This window comes from Apodemus sylvaticus, chromosome X (genome assembly GCF_947179515.1).
Source record: "Apodemus sylvaticus chromosome X, mApoSyl1.1, whole genome shotgun sequence".
NCBI classification, from domain to species: domain Eukaryota; kingdom Metazoa; phylum Chordata; class Mammalia; order Rodentia; family Muridae; genus Apodemus; species Apodemus sylvaticus.
In genome coordinates this window covers 11,640,295-11,663,346 of record NC_067495.1, presented here as the reverse complement: position 1 = coordinate 11,663,346, position 23,052 = coordinate 11,640,295, and the positions used below count along the sequence as shown (strand labels likewise).

At 44.0% G+C, this 23,052-nt stretch overlaps 1 protein-coding gene and 2 pseudogenes across 1 annotated transcript; 2 read left to right on the top strand and 1 right to left on the bottom strand.

Annotated features, from left to right (window-relative positions):
- The first annotated feature begins 1,778 nt into the window (after positions 1-1,778).
- Positions 1,779-9,623, top strand: LOC127675518 (vesicle transport protein GOT1B-like; annotated as a pseudogene).
- Positions 9,624-10,080: 457 nt separating this feature from the next.
- Positions 10,081-10,769, top strand: LOC127675517 (ubiquitin-conjugating enzyme E2 E3-like; annotated as a pseudogene).
- Positions 10,770-15,094: 4,325 nt separating this feature from the next.
- Positions 15,095-15,625, bottom strand: LOC127675212 (ferritin heavy polypeptide-like 17). Its single transcript, XM_052171223.1, has one exon. The coding sequence runs from the start codon at positions 15,623-15,625 to the stop codon at positions 15,095-15,097; it is 531 nt and encodes a 176-aa protein (XP_052027183.1).
- Between the last annotated feature and the right edge of the window lie 7,427 nt (positions 15,626-23,052).

Below are 23,052 nucleotides of genomic sequence, written 5' to 3'. Positions count from 1 at the left end.
TTTTTTTAAACCAGTAGTATTTAGTTTTTCCCCAGGCCATCTATTCTCTGGAAGTAACTATAAGATGGCTCCTAGTGATACTCTGCCATATTCATAAATCAATGTCTCATTCAGCCATACCCAAAGAAGTTTGCATCTGCATCAGAAGGGAAAAATATGCAATGACCAGAACACACACACATACACACACACACACACACACACACACACACACACACACATACATGCACTTGCACACACATGCTCAGAGAAAGAGAGAAAGAGAGAGAGAGAGAGAGAGAGAGAGAGAGAGAGAGAGAGAGAGCGAGAGAGAGAGAGAGTGAGAGAGAGAGAGAGAGAGAGAGAGACAGATGGATGGACAGGCAGACAGACAGACGGACAGACAGACAGACGGACAGACAGACAGACAGACAGACAGACACCTTGGAACACAGAGCCTTAAATGAGATGTCTCCATCAAATCCCTGCCCCCAGAGTTCAGGGAAGCCCACAGAGTGTAAGAGATGGAGGGGATGGAGGACACCAAGACGGAGGGCATGATGCCCTCTAAGTCCACATGGCCAACTCTCATAGGAACTCACAGAGACTGAAGCAGCAAGCCCAGTCCCTAAACCAGTCTGCAGATGAGCCTTTGCATCCATACTATAATTTTCAGCTTAAAGCTTTGAAGGGACGCCTGAATGTGTGCTCAAGGGAGTCTCTGATTCTTTGCCCGCTCCTGGGGTTCTCTTATTCTTTTGTTAGCTTCTCATCTCCACCTTTCATATGATGCCTTTCTTTTTATCTTATTATATTTTATTTTGTTATGTTTGTGGTTATCTCTAAGGAGCCAGTTCTTTTCTAAGGAGAGACAGAAAGGAAGAGATGGCAGAGGAAGTGGAGAGGAACTCTGAGGTGTTGAGAGGGAAAAGGTATTCTGAGTATATAGTATGACAAAAGAACCTGTGTTTAACAAAAACAAAAGGTGAGCAAAAAATAACCTGGAACGTTTACAGACAACAGGAAATGAAACATAACATCATGCAAGCCATGTGAATTAGTTAGGGTCTTACTGCTGTGAACAGACACCATGACCAAGGCAACTCTCATAAGGACAGCATTTAATTGGGGCTGGCTTACAGGTTTAGATGTTCAGTCCATTATCATCAAGGCAGGAACATGGCAGCATCCAGGCAGGCATGGTGCAGGAGGAGTTGAGAGTTCTGCATCTATCTGAAGGCTGCTAGTGAAAGACTAGCTTCTGGAAAGCTAGGACGAGGGTCTTATAGCCCACACTCACCTCCAACAAGGCCACACCCTCTAATAGTGCCACACCCAGGGCTGAGCATATAGAAACCATCAGACCATGCTCACAAATTGAAGAAGGTGAGAAAGAAAGAATGTTGTCACACTTTCACAACAAGAGCTTTGTAATAGCAATGGTGTTACAACAGAGAAGGGCTGTTTCACAGGAGGGAAACATGACTTACAGGAAAGCAGAGGAAATGATATGCTTTTCAAAGCATTGTGCCAGGACACTGATTGAACAAGAGTGGAATAGAAGACAGCACATCACACAAGTATATAACTGAAACAGTACAGTGATATCCTTTCAAAGCATGCACACAGGACAAAGCACCTCAGAATGGCATATTTTCACACTATTATGTCGATGACAGATGCATCAATATCTAAACTCCATGACAACAAAGCTTACCAGATTCCTCATACAATTCTGAAGTTGCTTGCTTGAGAATAGCAGAGAGTTTGTTCACAGTGGAAGGGGATTTGTTAGGAACATGGTGAAAATGGAAACACTTTGCCAACACCATGAACTTCCTGAAACAGTGAATGGTAAGATGCACCAGTTGTGATCATAAGAAAGCAGCGTGAGAATGTGCTCCATGGGGTATGGGGAAGGGGGAGCATCAGCGGGGCCATGCTGAGGCTTCCCTTCCCACTCAGGACCAGCCACAGGAAGCTATAGTATAGAATAGAGTTCATTTTGGGCATGGGGAGGGGAGTTAAGGGGGTGGTAGAGGTAGAGAAAGGCAGAGAGAAGGAGAGTAGAGTAGAGGCCGGCCATGACCACGTGGAGAGAGGGGAAGGAGAGCAGGAAGGGAAGAGCCCAAGAGGGCAAGAGATGGGGAAAGAGGAGAGTAAGAGAGGCAAGAGAGGGGGGATGCAGGAGTGGGCACGCAGCCCCTGTTCTAGTGGGCCAGACCTACCTGGTTGTTGCCAAGGAACTGTGGGGAGGGGCATACCTGGCTATTGCAAGGTCCCTTTGTTGCCAGGTGACTGTGGGGTGGGGCTTAGCCAGAATCCTAGCACAAGTACTATAACTCAGGTCTGAATAGATTTACAGGAAAGTATTAAAAAGCACATTATAATGGCACTAAAATAGGCCAGTGGGTGGACAGGAATGGTAGAGAGGAGCACAGTATTCCCATTCACACCTGAATCAGCCCTCAGTGCCACTTTAGGAAAGCACATGAACGTGATATTGAATTGCAACCCAAGAGCGCATTGGCCTATACCCACTTACTGCTACTGCAGTGGTTTCTAAATGTCATCTGTAACGAAGCACAGGAGATTACTTGGACAAGTCTGAAGTTGGTTTCCAGAGAACTGTAATGCATAGGTTCCAGCATGGATAGTGATTGTCAACAACGCATTGAAAAGTATTGTCCTTGGACAGCAGGAAGATGTATGGCATAATGGTGGATGTCATGGAGATGTACTGTAATAGAAGTGGTGACTGACTTACAAAAGGGCAGATCCCTGACCTATGGCTGACTGAGTGACAAGAATGGAAGTGGAGAGCACAGCAAAAGCATCAGTCACTTAAGCAGGACAAAGAGGCTTCCTTGGAAAAACAAAAAGTTCCTGTGACTAAAGCAGCCAACGGTGGCATATTTGCAAACAGCAATGTGCTACTGCTGTAGAGTTATCTAAGCTCTGTCTACAACAGTGCTGGAGAGATTACTTCGGCAACTCTGAAGTTGCTTATTTGTGAACAGGAGCACCTAAGCCCCTAATGTACAGTGATTATTAAGGACACAGTGAAGATTATGCTACTTTTACAAAGCAGAACTTACTTTCCTAGATGCAGCTTACCAAGAAGCACTGTCCCTTACATGAGGATAACAGACAAGAAAGCAGAGGACCTGAGAATGCTCCAGTAGCACTTACCCAAACCCTGACTGAACAAGAATGGATAGGAGATCACAGCATAGGCCTGTATAACTGAAGCAGTGCTCTGTGGCATCCCTGCAGCACAAACTGACACGTGACTAAAACGCCTCACGATGGCACATTTGCAGAAATCTATGCACTGTTACAGCAGTGGTGACTCACCTAACTCCATTTACCAGGAAGCACAGGAGACTATGTGCTCGATCTAAAGTTGCTTGCTTCAGTACATCTCAAGTGGATCAGGATAGTTAAGAACACGGTTAAGGGGCTGACTGAAGATCTTCTCCTCTCCTGTTTCCCCAGATCCTAACTGCAGTCTCATCCCCAGCTCTTCTGAAGAATAATTATGGCAGCCTTAACTGCCCACCCTGCCCCTTGATTCCCTTTTCTGTGGTGTCCACAGATCTTCCCATTCCAACCTCCTTTGGTCCCAGCCTCCAAAACCCACAGCCACCCCCTGATAACCCAAGGAGGACTCCTGCCTGAGAAAGCAATTGACTGAAGTCTGAAGCCCAATTCATACTTCTTCTGTAACTCCACATCCAAACCTTCTCCCAGGTTTATCTTCAGCTGTGTAGCAGGAAACCTGCTGCAGTCTCTTTCCTCTCTGACCTCATCTTCAATGGATTCAAAATCTTTTCTCCCAAACTTCCTTTGCCCAACTCATTTCATTATCCATACAACAGCCAACCTCAGCAGGCTTTCAGGGGGAACAAAGCAGCTGAGCTGGCCAGGGAAATAGATTCACAGAATTTATCCTCTCAGGGAACACACAGCCATACACTTTCCTAAGTTCAGGGAGGAAGAAGCAGTGTGGAGAACTTTTTGGACCACTTCAAGAAATTTGGCAGTAAATCAAGTTTTGTTGATTGTTCACTATCTGATGGTGTTTATGTGTTGAAATCTAGCATGTCTGTGATAGTGGTCTATCAACCAGCTTTTGTTTTATTGCCTGTGAATATTACAGGACCTTGGTATTTTGAAAACAGCTTGCAGGTACTGAAAGAAGTGAGTCAGGCTTTAAGCAGAAGCAAGAGGGTAGTGGGCTTGATTATAGCTGGTATAGCAGCTTTAATTACATTGATAGCTAGCACCATTGCTTTTGCAATTGCTTTGACACAAGAAGTAAGTCACCTACTTTTGTTAATCATTAGGTAAAAATTGTTGCTAATGCTCTGAGTATCAGCAAGAAGATTTAAAGAGACATTTGGAACAGCGAATTGATGCTCATTATGATATTATTCAAATAATTAGAGAGGACGCCATCTTGAGTGTCATATTGAACACTAGTGTATTTGTGTCTCTTCTAATGTTTACAATGAGAGTTACTATAGTTGGGCAAAAGTTCAAAGACACTCTCAAGGTAATTGGCGTAATTCTTACACCTCTGTAGATGTTTTAACTTTGTATACTGAGATTTTGAATTTAAAGAATGCTGTTTCACTGCATTTTTATGCTGCAGAAATTGCTGATAAAATTATTCATGGCTCAAGGTCAGTATTTCCATCTTGGTCAAACTTAAAGAATGGCTTATACAGCTTGATCATGCATGTCCTGGGAATACTTCTACTCCTGCCCATTGTGGTAAACTTGTATTTGGCGGCCCAAATACATAGCTTGAAACTAAAAAGGGATTCCCAGAGAATCATTTACAGGCTCACAGCCAATGATGGGTAAATTCTGTACAGTGCCGTACCAACCTAGGGCAGAATGGCATTGCTTTTGAAAATGCTAATTCCACGACTGGCATGGAAGGCATTTTTCGTCAGAATAACCTAAGACAGAGTCAGTCTTGTTTATGAAATAAAAAGGAGAAATATGGAGAGCTTTTGGTGCAGGTTATAGAAATTTGGCAAGGCCTTGTCACTGGGCTCAAGGAAGTAGGCTCAGAAAAGAATATTCACATTTATGTAATGCAATGATCAAGGTGTAGACAGCCAAGGAATGTGTGACTTCCCTTTTGTCTTGGTAATCCTGATAAGACCCAGACCCAGTGACTTTGGGACTTTGTTTCTTTGCTTTTTTTTTTTTTTTTTTTGGTTGCTACCTGGTGTGATCTCTTTGTTCTTTACCTTGTTTAATCACTTTGTCTTTGATCAAAGAACTGACCCTATTCTCTGCTAGGACCTAAAATGGTATGAAAGCTGGCTTGAAAAAAATTAAAGCCACATAGGCCTTAGCACAAGTTGGAGTCATGTCATAATGTTGTCAATTCATCTTTTTCTTTTCAGTCTTCACTCCTGCCCTTGAGACCCTGAAGACTGACTGAGCTGGCTTGGTCCAAGCAGAAACAAAGGAACAGAAAACTCACCAAGCAAAGGAAAAACCAGATTCATCACCCAGAGCTATAAATGACTAGATTCGAGCATGAACACACAATCCTTCACAGCCTGGACAATATGCCTCCACTGGAGCCCGGCTCTCCTTCCACAGCAGTCCTGAATATTCCAACATAGCCAAAGTTCCAGAAAAGGTCCCTGAAACAGCCAGTAAGAAGGTGATAGAATGTCGTAATGCAGAAATAACACCTGAAAGAAATTTGGGCAAATACAAACATTGAAAAGAAATGAATAAAACTTTTCAAGTTCTGAACATGGAAGGAGAATTAATGAAGAAACCCAAAATGGATAAATTCTGGAAATGAAAAACTGAGAATATGGACAGAAACTACAGTGGCAAGTTTCACCAATGGAACACAAGAGCTGGAAGAAAGACTCTCAGGTATTGAAGACATGATAGAAGAAATGGATACAGCAACTCAAAAATGTTAAATTTAAAATCTAACAGAAAACATACAGGAAATCTCAGATACAATGAAAAGACCACATCTAAGATTAATAGGAACAGAGGAAAGAGAAGAAACCCATCTCAAAAGCAGAGGAAATATTTTAAACAAAATCATAAAAGAAAATTTTACAACATGATCAGTGAAGCAGCTTGGGTGGAAGTATTCCTGCCAGGTAGCTCCATAGCCTTCAGTGCACAATGCACCAGGAGAGAGTGATCTCCCAGCATTGCTTTCACTTCTGAGCTCAGAGGTGAGATCTCCACCTGTTCTCTGGAGGGGAAGAGCTAGGAGCACAGGGCCATATGATCAGTGGAGCAGCTTGGACAGAGGCCTTCAGGATTCCATTTATACCAAGGAGCCAGGTGTCTCCACAGCCTTCTGTGCACAGACCCTGACAGAAGAGAGTTGGTCTCCCAGGTGTATGGACACAGGCTTACAGGCCCACAGGAGGGACAAGCTCCATCCAGAGACAGCAAGACCAACCAGCACCAGAGGTAACCAGATGGTGAAAGGCAAGCACAAGCACCCTACCAACAGAAACCAAGGCTACCTGGCAACATCAGAATCCAGTTCTCCCACCACAACAAGTCCTGGATACCCCAACACACCAGAAAAGCAAGAGCTATATTAAAAATCATATCTCATGATGCTGTTTGAGGGTTTCAAGAAGGACTTAAATAACTCCCTTAAAGAAATACAGGAGAACAGGGGTCAACAGGTAAAAGCCCTTAAAGAGGAAACACAAAAATCCCTTAACGAAATAAGGGAGAACATGGGTCAACAGGCAGAAACCCTAAAAGAGGAAACACAAAAATCCTTTAAAGAATTACAGGAAAACACAAACAAGTGAAGGAACTAAACAAAACTATCTAGGATCTAAAAATGGAAGTTGAAACAAAGAAAAAAAATCTCAATGTGAGACATCTCTGGAGATAGAAAACCTTGGAAAGAATTCAGGAGTCGTAGATTCAAGAATCAACAACAGAATATAAGAGATAGAAGAAAGAATGTCAGGTGCTGAAGATACCATAGAAAACATTGACTCAACAGCCAAAGAAAATGCAAAATGCATAAAGCTTGTAACCCCAAACATCCAGGAAATCCAGGACACAATGAGAAGACCAAACCTAAGCATTATAGGTATAGAGGAAAGTGAAGATTTCCAACTTAAAGGGCCAGTAAATATCTTCAACAAAATCATAGAAGAAAACATCCCTAACCTAAGGAGAGAGATGTTATGCCCATGAACATAAAAGAAGCCTACAGAACACAAAACAGACTGCACCAGACCAGAAAGTCCTCCCAGCACATAATAATCAAAACAACAAATGCACTAAACAAAGAATATTAAAAGCAGTAAGGGGGAAAAGGGCAAGTAACTTATAAAGGCAGGCCTATCAGAATTACACCAGACTTCTCACCAGAGACCAAGAAAGCTTGAAGATCCTGGGCAGATGTCATACAAACCCTAAGAGAACACAAATGCCAGCCCAGGCTACTATACCCAGGAAAGCTCTCAATCACCATAGATGGAGAAACCAAGATAGTCCATGATAACACCAAATTTACACAATATCTTCCCACAAATCCAGCACAACAGAGGATAATTGATGGAAAATGCCAACACAAGGAGGGAAACTTCATCCTAGAAAAAGCAAGAAAGTAATCTTCTCCCAACAAAATCAAAAGAAGATACCCATACAGGCATAAAAATAACATCAAAAATAACAGGAAGCAACAATCACTATTCATTAACATCAATGGATTCAATTCCCCAATAAAAACAACATACACTAACAGAAATATTTTTCATGTAAATCTTCAATTTTCTCAGAAAATGTTTGTAATTCCTCTTTCAATTAATGTAGTAATTTTTATATGTCTACCATTTATCTGCATTATTTTTCGTGACAATCCCCAATTTTAACATGTTTTTATGTATTTCTATTTTATCAGAAATGTTTTCAATGTAACTCTCTGTTTTTACCACAAAATGTTTTTAATTCCACCTTCAATTAATTTAGAAATGTAATATTTGTCTACCATTTTATCTGTATAATTTAGGAAGAAGTAGTCAATTTTAATGTGTTTTTCTATATATTTCTTGAATTTTGTCAACATATTTTCCATGCAAATCTTCAATTTTACCTGAACATGTTTATGGTTCCAGTTTCAACCAACTTAGAATTATTTTATGCCTCTCATTTTATCTGTATAATTTTCCATGACAATCCTTGATTTTAACATGTTTTTCTACTTATTTCACAAATTTTATGAGAAATATTTTCCATGTAATCTTACATTCTATCATAAAATATTTCTACTTCCTTTTTCAATTAACTTAGCAATGTTTTTATGTCTACCCCTTTACTCTTCAATTTTCCATGAAAATTGTCCATTTTAACGTGTTTTTCTATATATCTCTTCTATTATATCAGAAATATTTTCCATATAAATCTTCAATTGTATCATAAAATGGTTTTACTTCCTTTTTCAATGAAAGAACATGCTTTTGAAAAGAAAGAAGAAAAAAAGAAACTTTTTCTAACCCAGAAGATGGAGATGCCAATAAAGGCATATGAAGCATACAGATGAGAAAATAGAATGGACCAGAAAAGGAAGTCTCTTGGCACAAGATAGTTTAAATATTAAATTTACACACACACACACACACACACACACACACACACACACACACATCTTTAAAAAAACAAAAGATGATGCATGTGGTAGACATACCACTAGTTCCAAAACTTGGCAACTAGGCAGAGCCAGGCAGATCTCTCTTGTGTGAGCTATCTAAATTTAAGCAAAAAGAATCATTACAGGGCTGTGTAAGTGAAAGGACCCTTAAGTAAGGCCAGGTATATGCACTCTATAGAAAGAGCAGGCCTTATTTCCATTCAGTTTATTACTTGCTTTGCTTCCTTCTGTGTGAGTTTATCCTGGCCTCCTTGGGCACTGCATGCCCATGGCACATCCGACACATTCTCAGTTACACACTCACACACATGATATTAAAAAATAAAGTATTTTATAAGATGTTCCTAAAGATACTTGGTGTCTTGGGCCTGGGCAGCATCGCCGAGGCTCTTCTCGGGACCAGGCTGCGTGGGCAGCTAGGCACCAGGATCCTAGCCTGCGCAGCCACCATAACCTCCGTCTCAGACTCACGGATATGCAGAAAATACGCATGGGCTTAACAGGATTTGGAGCATGGTTTTTTCTTTCTGTTCGTTGGAATGATTCTCTTTTTTTGACAAAGCAGTTGGAAATTGGATATTGGAAATGTTCTGTTTGTGGCCGGTTTGATTTTTGTGAGATTCACAAAAGAACATTCAGATTCTTCTTCTGGAAGCACAACATGAAAGTCACTAGATTTTCCTGGGCAGTGTGTTTGTGTTTCTTACTCGTTGGCCTTTCATAGGCATGATCTCTGAAATTTAGAGAGGGATTCTTTCTCTTGCTCAGGGCCATTTTTCCAGTGGTGGTTGGCTTTTTCAGAAGAGTGCCTGTCTTCAGATCCTTCCTAAATCTCCCTGGAATCAGATCATTCGTAGACAAAGTTTGAGAAAGCAACAATGGGATAATAACAAGGGAGCTGAAGAACTTTAAAAATGTATTATTTATAAAGCCGTTTTATGGTGCTTTTGGATCTTAAAAAAATGTTCCTAAAATAGGGGAAGTCCTACTTAAGCAATTAAAATAGACACTATCATCGGACCCTCATCTAGAATCAGGGACTTTTAGGAATTTATGGAGAATATCTTACACTGAAGCCTGTGCTTCTTGGAGCGCCCTGGAGTCTCCCGGGTCCCGGAGCGCCCACTCCACAGTGGCTCCACGAGCGCAGGTCGGTGCCACCTTCCTGCTGCAGCAGTGCAGCACTACACAACCATCTGTGACTTTGGATGTTCCACAGTCCTGGGTCTGAGCCTCCAAGGCTGCTTTTTTTCTGCCTTCTCGCCCAGAGTCCCTGCTCAGATACCCACCCAGGCTGCCTCCATTTTCTCAAGGAAGGTTCCTCGGCACTCTCCCTCCCGCACAGCATAGTGGAGCATGAGAGGGCTGCGTGCACGAGCAGCCAAGACATTTTTCCCAGACATAATTTCGCCAAGATGTCCAGTGACAGGCAAAGGTCAGACCATGAGAGCCCCAGCACCAGCTGTGGCAGTTCAGATGCAGACCGGGGAGACCCTGCTGCTCCAGAGCCTGGGGAACAGGAAGAAAGAAAACCTTCTGCCACCCAGCAGAAGAAAAACACCAAACTCTGTAGCAAAATGCCTTCTAAGTTACCCATTAATGCTAAAAGAATTCAGGAGCTACCTGAGATCTCCCTGGATCCTCCTCCTGACTACGGTGCTGGGCCTAAAGGAGATAATATTTATGAATGAAGGTCAACTATACTTACTTCACCAGCTTCTGCATATGAAGGTGGTGTCTTTTTTCCCTGGACATCACATTTTCTTCAGATTATCCACTTAGGCCACCAAAGGTTACCTTCCATACCAGAATCTATCACCACACCATCAACAGTCATGGAGTCATCTGCCTGAATTCTCTGAAAGACAGCTGGAGCCCTGTTTTGAATATTTCAAAGGATGTGTTCCCTATTTGCTCCCTTTTGACAGGTTGCAACCCCGTGGATGCTCTGGATGGAAGCACAGCCACTCAGTATTTGAACAACAGAGCAGAACATGGCAGGATAGCCAGACAGTGGACAGAGATATGCAACATAATTCACATAATTTGTATGCAGTGCGAAGGAGCAGAAGGCCTCTTCCCACTTTTGTACACAAAAGCCTGAAGCTAAAGGAATAAAGGGCGCGGTGACCTTAGAGAGTAACTCCTTATGCAAGTAAGCTTCCCACCTGTAAAGAGAAATTAAAGTGTAGGGCAACGTGTGGTGATGTCTGCCTTTAATAACAGCACTTGGGAGGCAGAGGCAGGTGAATCTCTGAGTTCAGGTCAACCTGGTTTACAAAATGGGTTCTCAGATAGCCAAGCTATTGCAGTAAAAACCAGAAAGTTGGTAGATTTGCATTTGAATGAGGGGGCCTTGTGGCCACACCAGCATGCAGAAAAACTTGACAGTATAGGCAATTTGATTGTGACTTCAGAGCAAGGATTGAAAAGGGAGGATTGTGGAATTTCCCTCTGCAGCTAAGGAGAAGTGTCCAGGCCAGGCGTGTGTCATGGGAGTGTCCCTGCATGGAGGCCCAGAGAGGCCAGTGAACTAAGCTTTAAGGTTAAGCTTGGATTGCCTTGGAGACTCTGAGAATTAGAGATGCCAGAGTTGCTGTATACCTGTTGAGGAAAGCTGCTACCAGGGGATGGAATCAGCCGAAGAGAGAAGTGCGTTGCAGTCTGTCACGTGGTTATTAGTAATCATTCTTGTGCATGTTTGTAATGAACATCAGAAAAAAGACCAGATTGAAGTACAGAATGTACAAACCACTGAGACTGACAAGGTTAGGGCCACTGTGAAAGCTTGTGCTTGGAGCTGTCATTGTTGAGGAAGTTGATGTCCTTACAGAAACACCTGAGGTGCACTCAACTAAGAATATGGTACCCTTGTGAAAAGATCCCACCCAGCTATGCTTCTGTATTGTGAAAGAAAAGTGCCTAAGGACATTTGGGATGCCACAACGCTACAACACAGAAAGCTGTTAAACTGGCAAAAGGGAGCCAAGTTTACGCCAGGCTGACAGCTAAACTAGGCACTGTTGCCACGATGGCTTTAAGGTCATGTAAAGTCACATACAGTCACACGAAGTCACATGCAGCTGTAAGAGTAAAGGGGTCATGCATGGACTGTTCCCTCACAGTTTCAGAGAACCCCTGGGGTTAGGCAGTGTGTGGAAGACAAGTGCATGTATGAAGGACCTGCGGGACAAGAGACCCTAAGAAAGCCAACCATGCAGCCCTGAAAATTAAGCCTCAGTTGACATGGAGACCCCAAGATGTTGGAGATGCCAGTACTGTGCAACATCTATTCAGCATGGCTGATTCGGAGGATGGGCCCAGCCCAAGAGATAGATAGTATGCTAAAGGCAGCAAAGCCGGGAGGGTGCAGCTGTGTAAGCCCTTTGGTATCAACCATGGAGGTACAGGGGATGGCATTGGCCCTGCTGGGTTTCAGTACTGATTGGTGCAACTTTTTCCTCATTATGTCTATAGTCATCCCTTTTGAAATTGTAGGGTATATTCTATTATATATGAGAAATATGTCATTTAATTTTTTATTTTATAAGGAGTAACAATTAGGAGATTGCCTAGTGTCTCTAAAGAGACTTGAGGGGTTTTCTAATTTCATTTTATTTATTTTTTTACTTATTCACTTTGCATCCCGATAAGTCCCCCCTCCCTTTACCTGAAACCACAACCTTTCTTTTCTAAGTGGGTTGGGGCTTTCTGGGTATTCTCCATCCTAGTACTTTAAGTCTGTGAGGCTAGGAACATCTTAAGCAATGTAGTGATGATGGGAAAAATATGGAGGCTCTTAAAGTTAGACTACATTCATTTTGAAATATATTATATTATATATATATATACATATGTATATATATATGTTCAGAAGACAATTGGTACCACGGAGTGGAATGTGGTGTTTTCCATGGGATGACACACCATAGTATCAGGTATTTGAATACTTGGTCCCATGTGGTGGCACTGTTCTGAGGAGGCTTGGGGGTTTGATCTCGTTGGAGGACATATGATACTGGCGGAAGTCTTTGAGAGTTAGGAGACCCACCATTTCAAGCTTGTGCTCTGCTTTGTATTAATGGTTTAAGATGTGAGCCCTCAGGTTCCAATTCCACTGTCATGCCTTACTCCATCTTAATGGACTCTAAAACTGTGGAAGCATGAACCAAACAAACCCTTTCTTCCACAAGTTACCTTTGATATAGTATTTTATCATAGAAATAGAAAATAGCTTAATATACCAGTGGTCTTCTCCAGGGTGTGCACCTTAAAATAGAGAAAAGCAGCACGGGACTCATCAGCCTTGCTGACAGTTATGGCAGATGTTATAGACGTTTTGGGTTTTTTTTTATTGTTGTTGTTTTGGTTATTTCCTTACCCATTCTCCAGCAATGAGGGCTCATTTCCCCAACTGTTTTGTTTGTCATGTTTTTAGTAGAGGTTATAGTTATTCTCATGATTTTACCATTTGTATGTTAGTATATAATCATCAAGTAGCTGCCCTGGGCCTTAGACCTTCGTGGCCAACTGAGGTCTGCAGCAGCTTTCTGTGTACGCCCTAATGGCCCACCCCTGAAGGTCTCTTTCTGTTTGACACCCTAAAAACAGCACCATAGCAGTAGGCAGGCACAGCAATAGTCACTATAAAACCTACTGACAGTCTGTGTTGATTTCTGAGACTGAGTCCTGGAGGAGGGTCAGACAATCTTAAGCTCAACCATTAGGAAAGCAGGGACGGCTATTTTAGGAGCTGCCACTAGGGTTGTGACATGCTCCTCCAGGACACATCAACTGTTACAAATTGCTAAAGACTGGCAGAAATGGTATGCCTCAGGAACTGGTAGGGAACCTGAAAGGTGGAATGCCCTGGAAGTCTTTAAGCCCCCGACTGTGAGACCCCTTAGGGAACTCCAGCTCTGGGGGTGGGGGGGGGTCTTTCCATCCTCTCGAGGGAAGCTCTTTGTAAGTTCTAATAAAATTTGTCATTTTCATTCTCCTTTTTCTCTATTTGGGACTTCCACACTCTTCCCCTTACTTTAAATTCCGTGTCCTGACACTCTTGTTTCTTTCATGTGTTGGTCTTCTGCTTCTCCTGGAAACCCATTCGTTGTTCATCCCACAGAACTAAGTCGCTTAATTGTCTAGATGTCCACCCCTATCTTTTTTAAGAATTAATTTATTTGTGGGGTGGTGGGCTGTGATAGGCAGCCTGGCCACTGGTAGAGCTCAGGCTTGAAACCCTGGTGACCCAGCAGGTGACTTTCGCCTGCAAGGAAAGATAGGTGTTTGGCTACACTCCTTGGGACCCTGGCTCCTGTCATGTAGCTACAGCTCCCAACCCCCGCCCCCCATGCCCCATAGAGAGGTCTGTGCTCAGCAGGCACATAGGAGGAGCACCAAGCCCTCCCACATGCAGATAAGGTACCCCAAGCTCTCAGCTCCTGACCCATCCCCAAACTGTATATAGGAGTCCTATCCAGAAAGAATAACTGTGTGTGAGAACTACTCCGTCCTCCAAGAGCTTCTGTCAACAAGAGCTGTAATGCTGCCCATTGGGAAGAAATCAGCTCTCCCAAAACACCACCTGAAGCTGCCCCGCCTCCTGGCTCAGCCCAGCCCAGCCTGACTCAGTGCTGCATGATGTGGAGCAGCTGAGACAGCATGGCAGAGACTGAGGTGAGGCCAGCTGCAGCAGCAGGGGTGGTGGAGATTGTGGAGACGACTCCCCCTTCCTGCTCTTACTCTCTCCCCTTTGCCTGAACACTCACACCTGGACGGCCAGAGATCTCTCTGGAAAGCCTCCAGTACACAAGCCTGCATTTATTTATTTACTTTACATTCTGATTGCTGTCCCCTCTCAGTTTCCCCTTCATACACACTCTCCTCCCATCCCCCTCTCGCCAACAGTCTTCTGGATATTCAAAGTTAAAAAATAATGGGAAAACTGTGGAGATATTCTCCAGACCACCAATTTTACAACTCCCGTGAGATCCACATTCATTTTTCCCACAGAGAGAGGGATTTTTGGTAGTGGTGTAATTTTATGGGACTGTCTCCTGTACCTCAGGAGGGCCTCCACCTTGCTATCAAGCAGAGGATGGCAATGAATACTTGATATCCCTGCCTCTAACTCCACGGTGCTGTGATTTCAGGTCTGCACCACCATATCCCTGCTTATTGCCATGGTTGAGATGCCTGCTACGGTTTCCTGAGTACTATAAACACTGTGACGTGGCTACACCCCCCAGTCCCCAAAGTTAAGAATTGAAACACCAACTTTAATTTTGCTGCAAACAAACAAATTTTATTTTAAACAGAGACAGAACACGAGTGAACTTTTCTTCAAAACCGACGTGAACATCAGGTGTAATGACCAGAGACAGACCCCATGGCAGAGGGGCATCCCGGTTCAGTCCACTTGAAGCTTTATGACAGGCTGAGCTTTTCAAAGAGGTACTCGACCATGTTATGCTCTCCATCCCCCATCTGGCGCAGGGTGGTCAGGTAGCCGCTCATCTCCTTCAGAACTTCGACCTGCTGATCCAGGCAGTTTTGCTCGAGGAATTGGCAGAGGTGGTCGTCGCCTTTTTCCTTGGCCACTTCGTGCATGTTCAGCAGGCTCTGGTTGATCATCATCTCCATGTGGAAGGCGCATTCCAAGGCCTGGAAGCCCCCATACCAGCTCTCACGCTCTGGTCTTGCGAGGTCACGAAGGTTGACACAGCCTCCACGCTTGTTCTGCAGGTTCATGAACATCTCGGCACTGCTCTGGCAGCTGTGTGACTTGCTCAAGAAGAACCGCTTGAAGTTCTCCTGGGCCACGTCATCACGGTCGAAGTAAAGGGCCATCGACATGTACACGTTGGAGGCATAGAGGTGCAGCTGGACATGGGTGTTGATGGCATCCTCGCAGTGCCAGTCATAGTTCTGTCGCACTTGAGAAGGAGCTTCGGCCATGGCGGTGGCACTTACACAACAGCCTCAGCAGTTCCCACCTGCTCAGAGGGGCAGGGCGGCTGCAAAGAACACAGTCCCACAGTCCCAAAGCACCTCTGAAGAGACCAGAGGGGTTCAGCTGGAGCCGGAGGCAGCAGCCAATATGGCTGTTCCCACCCAACGACCTCGGTATTTAAGGGCAGGGTTTACAGGAAGAGGCGGGGCATCAATGGAAATGAGTGTTGACAACCAATCATGACATTGTTTTAGCCCCGGAGATTATTGGGGGGCGGGACATCAGCGGAAATGAGTGTTGGCGACCAATCATGGGGAGGAGCAGGGCATGAGCGGAAATGAATGTTGGCGACCAATCAGGACGTTTCTACCCCACGGGTCATGGGAGGGGCGAGGCATCAGCGGAAATGAATGTTGGCTTTTTTTCTTTTATTTTTATTCGATATATTCTTTATTTACATTTCAAATGATTTCCCCTTTTCTGGATCCCCCCTCCCCGAAAGTCCCATAAGTCCTGTTCTCCCATCCACTCCTTCCCACTTCCCTGTCCTGGTATTGCCCGACACTGCAGCACTGAGTCTTTCCAGGACCAAGGACCACTCCTCCATTTTTCTTGGTCATCATTTTATGTGTGGATTATGTCTTGGGTATTCCAAGCTTCTAGGCTAATATCTGCTTATCAGTGAGTGAATACTAATCATGACATTGTTTCATTTTTTGGGCTTAAAGGAGGACCAGGGCGTCGGCAAAAATGAGGGTTTGCCCCTAATCATTAAATTATTTCAGTCTCGGAGCTTATGGGAGGGACAGGGCATCACCAGAAATGAGTGTTGGCGACCAATCATGACATTGTTTCAGCCCCAGGCTTATTGGAGGGGCGGGGCATCAGCGAAAATGAGTTTTGGCGACCAATCATGACATTGTTTCAGCCCCAGGGCTTATTGGAGGGGCGGGGCATCACCAGAAATGAGTGTTGGCGACCAATCATGACATTGTTTCAGCCCCAGGCTTATTGGAGGGGCGGGGCATCAGCGAAAATGAGTTTTGGCGACCAATCATGACATTGTTTCAGCCCCAGGGCTTATTGGAGGGGCGGGGCATCACCAGAAATGAGTGTTGGCGACCAATCATGACATTGTTTCAGCCCCAGGGCTTATTGGAGGGGCGGGGCATCAGCAGAAATGGGTGTTGGTGCCCAATCATGACATTGTTTCAGCCCCAGGGCTTATTGGAGGAGCGGGGCATCAGCGGAAATGAGTGTTGGCGACCAATCATGACATTTTTCATCTTCTGGGCTTATAAGAGACCACAGAGCATCGACACAAATGAGGGTTTGCCACTAATCATTAAATTATTTCAGCCTCAGGGCTTATGCGAGGGGCAGGGCATCAATGGAAATGAGTGTTGGCACCTAATAATGACATCATTTCAGACCCAGGGATTATGTGAGAAGGCGGAGCAGCCGCTGATATGAGGGTGCACAATGATGATGTCACTTCAGGGGCAGGGCTATTGGAGGGGGCGGGCCAGAAGTGTCAATTTTAATGTGTTCGTCTCTTTATTTCTTGAATTTTACCAGAAATATTAAGATTAAGATTAAGATTAAGTGGAATAAGATTCCACTTAAATCTTCAATGTTATCTGAAAATGTTTATAGTTCCACCTTCAATCAACTTAGAATTATGTTTATGCCTATCATTTTATCTATATAATTTCCATGATAATCTTTAATTTTACATGTTTTTCTATAAACATGTCTTAAAAGCTGCTACGTTCATGAGAGTGAGTTCATTGTTGTCAGAACTTTTTTCCAAAATGGTGCTGTGCTTAAATACAGCTGAAATAAACTGATTGGTGTCAGACTCTTGAAGTTTTGCCCAGTATCAGTTACCTACATCAAGCCGGACAAAATTTCATTTTCCCTCACCAAGATCATTTTCCTGCAGGCCATAAGAGAATGTCCAACACATCTTTATCACTAAGTGTCGTCTGTCTTTGCCTGTTGGTTTGCAGAGGCCTATTGAGTTTTCAGTGTTATTAGACCAACTAGGCAGTGGATGAATTTTATGCCCCTTAAGAATTTATAGTTTAGGACAGAGTGATCATTCAAAGATTAGGAACATTTTTTGATCTCACAGATGACCCAAAGTTAGTTTGCATCATCCATATAGTTGTTAATAACAGTCTGTAACTCCAGTTCCATAGGATCTGATACCCTTTTCTGACCTCTGTGTGTATCACACACACACAAGATGCACAGACATCCATACAGGGAAAACATTTATACCTAAAATAGAAAATAAATAAATCTAAAAATATTTTAAAGGAAGAATATTGTACTTTAGGTTCTATAATTTGCTTCCCCTGGTTTTAAAAGTCAGCTGTTTTAAAGAAATGACATTTGCTTAGCACTTTGAAGGTGACTGGATGGAAATGCTCAAATGCCAACTGTAGGTCTGACCATGAGCCATGGGTCCCTCCATGTGCACTCTTTGGTTGGTAGTTTAGTCCCTGGAAGCTCTGGGGCCTGGGGAGGGGGATCTGTTTGGTTGATATTGTTGTTCTTCCTATGGGGTTGTAAACCCCTTTATCTCCTTCAGTCCTTCCCCTAACTCCTCCATTGGGGTCCCTGTGCTCAGTCTGATGGTTGGCTGTGAGCATCTACATCTGTATTGGTCAGGATCTGGTGGAGCCTCTCAGGAGACAGTTGTATCAGGTTCCTGTCAGCAAGAATTTGCTAGCATCAGCAATAGTGTCTGAGTTTGGTGTCTGCTTATGGCATGCATCTCCAGGTGGGCAATCACTTTCTAATTTTAAGAGGCAGTACAGGATTAGAGAAGTTAGAAGCAGAAAAAATAGTCAAGGAATGCAGTTCTGTTGGCTTTACTTAAAATATTTCCTTTGAATAAACAGTTCATATTAGAAGCTATGTGTCACATTTGTTAGTAAAGGAATGGAATTCTATGTCTTTCCTCAGTTCTACTTCAGTTCTAGTTATCTGTTTCTGCATAACAAATCATCCCTACATGTAGTGGCTCAAAATAATGTGTGACTTTTATCCCTTTCCATTTCGTGGATTGAGCCACCATTCAAGTTATATTTTCACTTGAAAACTCTTGGCCCTTTGCACCAGGGAGCCGGGAGACTCCACAGTCTTCTGTGCATACCCCACCAGGAGGGAGTGATCTCCCAGCAGGCTTTCACTTTTGAGCACAAAGGTGAGATCTCCACCTTCTCTCTGGAGGGGACCCAGCTAGGAGAACACAGGGCCTAAGATCAGTGGAGCAGCTAGGATGGAAGTCTTTCTGCCCGCCGCCATTTGCATCAGGGAGCCTGGAAACTCCACAGTCTTCTGTGCATAGCCTGCCAGGAGGGAGAGAGAGAGAGAGAGAGAGAGAGAGAGAGAGAGAGAGAGAGAGAGAGAGAGAGAGAGATCTCCCAGCAGTTGCTTTCACTTTTGAGCTCAGAGGAGTAAGGACTTACAGGCTTACAGGCCCACAGGAGGAACAAACTCTAGCCAGAGACGACAATACCAACTAGCATCAGATAGTGAAAGGCAAGCACAAGAACCCTACCAACAGAAACCAAGGCCACATGGCAACATCAGAACAGAGTTCTCCCACCACAGCAAGTCCCGGATACCCCAACACACCAAAAAAGCAAGAGTTGGATTGAAAATCCTATCTCATGATGCTGATAGAGGGCTTCAAGAAAGACTTAACTTCCTCAAAGAGATACAGGAGAACATCGGTCAACAGGTAAAAGCCCTTAAAGAGGAAACAAAAATCCCTTAAAGAAATACAGAAGTGAGCAGGGCAGTGGTGGTGTACGCCTGTAATCCCTGCACTTGGGAGGCAGAGTCAGGCGGGATTTCTGAGTTTGAGGTCAGCCTGGTCTACAGAATGAGTTCCAGGAAGGCCAGGGCTACACAGAGAAACCCTGTCTCGTAACCCCCCCCAAACAACAACAACAAAACAAACAAACAAACAAAAAAGAAATACAGAAGTGTTGCATTCTGTAGCGACTGCCAACTGGGATCCTGGAACAGAAGCTGAGGGATGGATGGGGGAAGCGGCGAAAAGAATGAGGGCCAGGAAAATAGTTTACTGATCGAGGCAGAAACTTTAATGGAGCTCAGACCATTTAACAGTTTGGGCAAGCCCCTCCCCCCAGACTCCCAGGCTGAGTTCAGGGGAAGTCCTCTGGTGGTTCTTGGCTCCACAGCTCAGGCAGTTGGGTGGGTCACCTGCTTAATTCAGGAATTTGTAGACCTGGAGGAACAATGAACTTCACCTTCACTCTGAGCGCTCCACCCTAGGTGGAGCAGGATCCTGAATAGCACAGGAATCCCTGCTCAACAAAGTCTGGGAGAGGAAGTTCACCTTGATCAATGTGGAGTTCCTACCAAGTGGCATGACACCCCAGTATGGCTCTGTATATTTCCTCCCTTTTTATTAATTTGAAAATAAGGAGGTAGAAAACAAGTGGATAAACATCCTTCATAAGAAGGTGGGCTTTAACCAGAGAGGGAAAACATTGACCATAATTCCTCTGAAATATGTATGACGTCTTTTGCAGAGGAGGGGTAATAGGCTCCCTTATTATTTAAGGACAGCCTCTTGATGTTAATTCCTATACAATTAGATGTACTTCCTGGGGACTCAGAGGCAGAAATCATGATCCTCCCTATGTGGTGCCTTGCCTCACCCCTCTCACTGGTGCCCATATTTGCTTATAAGCAAACACACCTAGATCTGAGTTCTATGTGGCTCCCTTTTTAGAGATCCACTTGTGTAAGTTTTGAAGTCAGGGGGTCTGCAAGTGTCTTTAACAGAAACTCGATCTTTCTATCCAGGTGAGCCTGGGAGGAGACATCCAGTCTGCTTAATAAACAAGGTCAAGAATTAAAGGTGGAACAGGATTAACTTGTCTGTGGATGTCCCTGAGATATCCAATTAACAACTCAAAAGACACAAAGCCTGGCCTCTGGGGTGGGGGAGGTAGCTTTGTGTATCAAGAGATAAGCTGTTACTTCTTAGGAAAAGTGGAGACTATATTTTAAATTAACTCAGCTGGCTGAAGAAGATTGTTAGCCATCTTCATAATTGGAATATCCAATATTGGAATTATTTCTATACCAGTTTATGGTTGAGTCAGCTGATCACATTAACGGAAAGAGAAGAGTCATTATAACTCCTCTTTAGATTAATTTTTCTAAGCTAGTTTAACAGTCTCCATATTCTGTCCCACAAAGTCTAAAAGCTTGAAGCAAGGCAATTTATCTAACCTGGGACATATGACAATTAAAGTAAGTCAAGAACATATACCCAATAAAGCTCTTATGTTGCCATTGTCTGGGCAATCAGGAAGCCAACAGTCAGCATATCTTCAGCATGGCTCCCCAATCACTCTGGCAGCTAGCATGCTTCTGCAGCATTCTGTGGAAAAAACATAGACATGCCTTCCTACCCAATATTAAGTCAGGATCATGGCACATGTCAATAAGTGAATTCCTTCATTTCACCCAGGAATCAGTATGCCTAGTTAGAGGATCTCATATACACTTAGTAAGGAGTTCCTTGGCATCCAAACTTTAACCCCCCCTTTTTAAAACATACAAACACAATTTAAATAATATGCATGGAGACACAATTTTCCTTCTCTTCTCTCTTCCAAGAAGATATTGTTTTTTAATTTAAATTGGAACACCAAGCATATACCATAATGTAGGCAATAACTATGCAATTATAGAAAATAAACATAGCATTTCAGTTGCTTTTACTGTTAGAGCAGTTGCAACTAGAAAGCCTAAAAATGAATCATTAGTCATATGCACATATTTTAATTTTCTAAATTAGAAATATGAGTATCATTTATCTGTAAAAATTAAATAAGTCTTCTAGGATTAACACCATTATGTGGTAGAGGTAGAACTTGAGGACATCAAGAACAAATCTTTATAATATGATGTGCACAAAAATAGAAAATTAGGCAGTGGCAGCAGCAACAGCAGCAGCGGCTGGTCCAGAGGAAGGGCCATCAGCAGTGGAACCAAGCTGACAGGGTCCAGGCAGATCCTGTGCCCACAACCACTGGCCATCACTGGCCAGCCAGGCTGCAAGCAGCGGCGGATTTACAGCGCCTTTCACCGCGCAGAAGCCACTTCAGAACTCTGCCTCCCACCAGTCAGTTACGAGAGACTGGCCCCCATCTTGTTTCTCGGACGCCAGAGAAATCAGAGAGACTGAGGTACGCAAATACAACCCGAGACCAACATCGAGGGGGTCTAAGCCCGCATTGGCCTGCACCCAGGCCCTGGGCTGGTTGGGGGGCCACCAGTGTGCAAACCTGGCCAGGAGGTTGTTTGCCCAAGGTGGTGCGCGCACACCTCTGCCATTTTGCCTACGGGAAGCCAGAGAGTCCTAGCAGGCAAAACCGGCTAACAGGCATAGCCCAAGGCTGACATAGCAGGGGTCTAAGACAGTCAGGCCCTGGACTGCCCCTAGGCCCTGGGCTGCTCGGTGGGCCATCTGTGTGCCGACCCGGCCAGGAGGTTGTTAGCCAGCAGACTCTCCCAGCACTCTCAGGGAGCGCGAGCGTGCACACCGCCATCCTGGCCAGCTGAGGGGAACTTTGCTCAGACCTTGGCCTCCCAGGCTTTTGCCTAGACTCAGGGCCAGAGCAGTGAGGCTAGCCTTGTGTGCACCAACCCGGTTGGGAGTTCCACTGGCCAGCAGAGTGATCAGCACGCAGAAAAGGTCCCTGCAGCATACACCCTCAGCACTCCCTGAAGGAGCAAACGGGCACCATCTGGTTCAGAGACACAACACACTAGGGCTGCAAGGGCACCCAAGAGGAGGACAGCACATCAGCAATCTGCAACAGGGGAAACCCTGCCATCCAGTGTTGCAGAAATAGCCCTACAGCCTCTCAGGAGGCTGAAACACCAGCCAGAGACAAGAACACTAGCTCCAGAGAACAAGATGGCAAAGGGCAAATGCAGGAATGCTACTAGCAGAAATCTAGGCAATATGGCAGCATCTGAACCAAACTCTCCAACATCAGCAAGTCCTGGTTATGCCAACACACCAGAGAAACAAGATATGGATTTAAAATCACTGTTCATGATGCTGCTAGAAGAACACAAAAAGGACATAAATGGATCTCTTAAAGAAATACAGGGGAACATGAATAAGCTAGAAACCTGTATAATGGAAACACAAAAATCACTTAAAGAAATGCAGGAGACTAAGGCCCAAGAAATAGAAGCCAATAAAGAAGAAAGGCAAAAAAAAAAACCTTAAAGAAATGCAGGAGAACTTGAATCAACAGGCAGAAGTCATGAAAGAGGAAACACAAAAATCTCTTAAAGAATTACAGGAAAACACAAACAAACAAATGATGGAACTGAGCAAAACCATCCTGGATCTAAA

Coding starts and splice junctions, on each gene's coding strand:
- LOC127675212 (XM_052171223.1), bottom strand. CDS start 15,625: ATGGCCGAAGCTCCTTCTCAAGTGCGACAGAACTATGACTGGCACTGC.